Consider the following 1,981-nt stretch of genomic DNA (forward strand, 5'->3'; position numbering starts at 1 on the left):
CCCCCGACGGCACAGAGAGCCTCGCGGCGATGCTCCACAGCCCCCGCGAGCTGCCCAGCTCTGAGACCCCACGCCAGGGCTCGGCAGGGACCCTCGCGCCGCAGGGCACATCCAGCACGGCTGCCCTGGTGGCGGCACGTGGGGAGCTGGGACCACCCGTCATCCCAGTTCTATCAACCCCGAGTCACTCCCTGGCTCCCCCGGCCCCCATTCCAGCGCATTTGAGGGCTGTGCGGGGGTTGGGATCCCTGCAGCTGACGGCTTGAACTTCACCCCCGGGCTCATTCCTGCACGCTGCCGGGTACGAAGGGTCGGCGTGGGAGGAGAGCCCCTCGCTCTCTCTCGGCGTCCGTATTCAAAGGAGCCAAAGTCTTTTGCAGACAGATTAGCCTGGATGCGTAATGTGTGCTTATAATGACAGTTATTATTCTATTCATTTATTATTGAAGAATAACTAAACCCCAAAAGATTTATGAAGTGCTGTCCGGAGACGCAAAAGAGGACCCTGTAGTTTGGGTTTCCTTCCGGTGAGCAAGTGAAGGTCCGATGTTTGCAGGCGCTTACCCATGCAGCGCTGCACTGGGGCCAGGGGGCAGACACCCAACCCACACCTCCCCGGGCGCCCATCGCGCACCCCGGCCGGGGCAGCGTGGGGCCAGGAGCCGACCAGCGAGCATCACGGCATCAAGGCAGGGCAAGGAGGCAGCTCCCTCCCCTTTCCGCCCCCCATCTCTGTCCTGGCTGTGCTTCTGCCAGGGAGGGGACCGTGGGGGAAGTCACTGATGCTACCTACGTGGGTGCCAAGGGGGTGGCTCCGGGGGGACCCACGGGATTTCTCCCGATTTATGTTGGAGGAAACGAGAGCTAAGCAGGGCTCAGGGCAGCAGCTGCAGTAAAGGACACGGAGAAGCCTTTTCGTGTTGCGGGCTGTCGGTGCTGTGCCCCGGCTTTCCCGGCACAGCTCTCGCCCTGTGCAGAATGGGGATGCGATTTTGGAGTCAGGGCAGTGGGAGAGGGTGGCGGGAGCCCTGCTCAACCTCTGCCTGCGTTTTCTGCTGTGGTTCAAAAGGTGCTTTCAGCGCCCACATGGAGGGATTTTGCCACTTTCTTATGTGTGATAGAAAAGGATTCCTGCGCCGGGGGGGAGAGGAGTTTGCTGAGACCGTGCTGTGACCCGGGGGCTGTGGCCAGGGATGCTGGGGTGGGGACAGAGGGTCGGTACTCACGTCGATGCCCGGCTTCCCTGGGGGCCCGTCTGGACCAGGGGCTCCGGGCTCACCCTTGGTACCCTTCAAAAGAGAAGAGGCATGGGGGCGGGTTGAAAGGAGCTCCTCCAGAAAGGATGAGAGCGTCAGCGAGCTGGGGGGAGGCACATGTACTCACCGGGGACCCAGGGGCTCCGGCAGAGCCTTTGTCACCCTGGGGAAAGAGAAGGTTATAAAAAGGGGTCTGTCACCCCACAGAGCCAGGTCCAGCGGTGCGGGGGGGCTCAGGACCCGACCCGTGTCTCCCATCCACCTCCCCAAATGAGATGCTGGATCCCCCCACACGCCGGCCAGGTCAGGATGGGGCCGGCATTGAGAAGAGAGGGTTGTGCTGGGGTTGTGGGAGGGTTGCGGCTGTTCTGGGTATAAATAGCACTAAAATAACACCCTGGGGCAGGGGGGAGCGGGGGCAAGGCTGGGAGAAAGGGCGCTTTCTGCTGGCTCACAGATCTCCCCTCTGTTCAGGGAGCCACAGCCGCTTGCCACAGCCCTTGGCCACGTTGCCGCTCTGTGGGCACCGGACCTGGGTGTCTTGCTCCCTGCCAGCCCCCCCGGCTCCCCCTCCTCTCTGGGCAGGGCTGTGCTCATCCCTGTACCCAAACCCTCTGAGCATCCTCTGCTGCCCGGACGGGGGAGCACCCAGCACTGAAACCTCCCTGCCGCTGTGCTCCCCAAAAAGCATTTCGGGACCCCTTTCCCAAAACAGTCAAGAGGCC

General features: G+C 62.6%; 1 protein-coding gene across 1 annotated transcript in view; it reads right to left on the minus strand.

Moving 5' to 3' along the window:
- Nucleotides 1-1,981, minus strand: part of COL9A2 (collagen, type IX, alpha 2) — a gene marked incomplete at its 5' end in the record, with an annotated part of 66,935 nt that overhangs the window by 60,002 nt on the left and 4,952 nt on the right. Inside the window, 2 exons of the mRNA XM_009890604.1 lie at nt 1,227-1,289; nt 1,384-1,419. Of these exons, the coding sequence (XP_009888906.1) occupies nt 1,227-1,289; nt 1,384-1,419 (99 nt within the window). The remainder of the gene's footprint in view (nt 1-1,226; nt 1,290-1,383; nt 1,420-1,981) is intronic.

This window comes from Charadrius vociferus, unplaced genomic scaffold, assembly GCF_000708025.1.
Source record: "Charadrius vociferus isolate BGI_N301 unplaced genomic scaffold, ASM70802v2 scaffold1578, whole genome shotgun sequence".
Lineage (NCBI taxonomy): Eukaryota > Metazoa > Chordata > Aves > Charadriiformes > Charadriidae > Charadrius > Charadrius vociferus.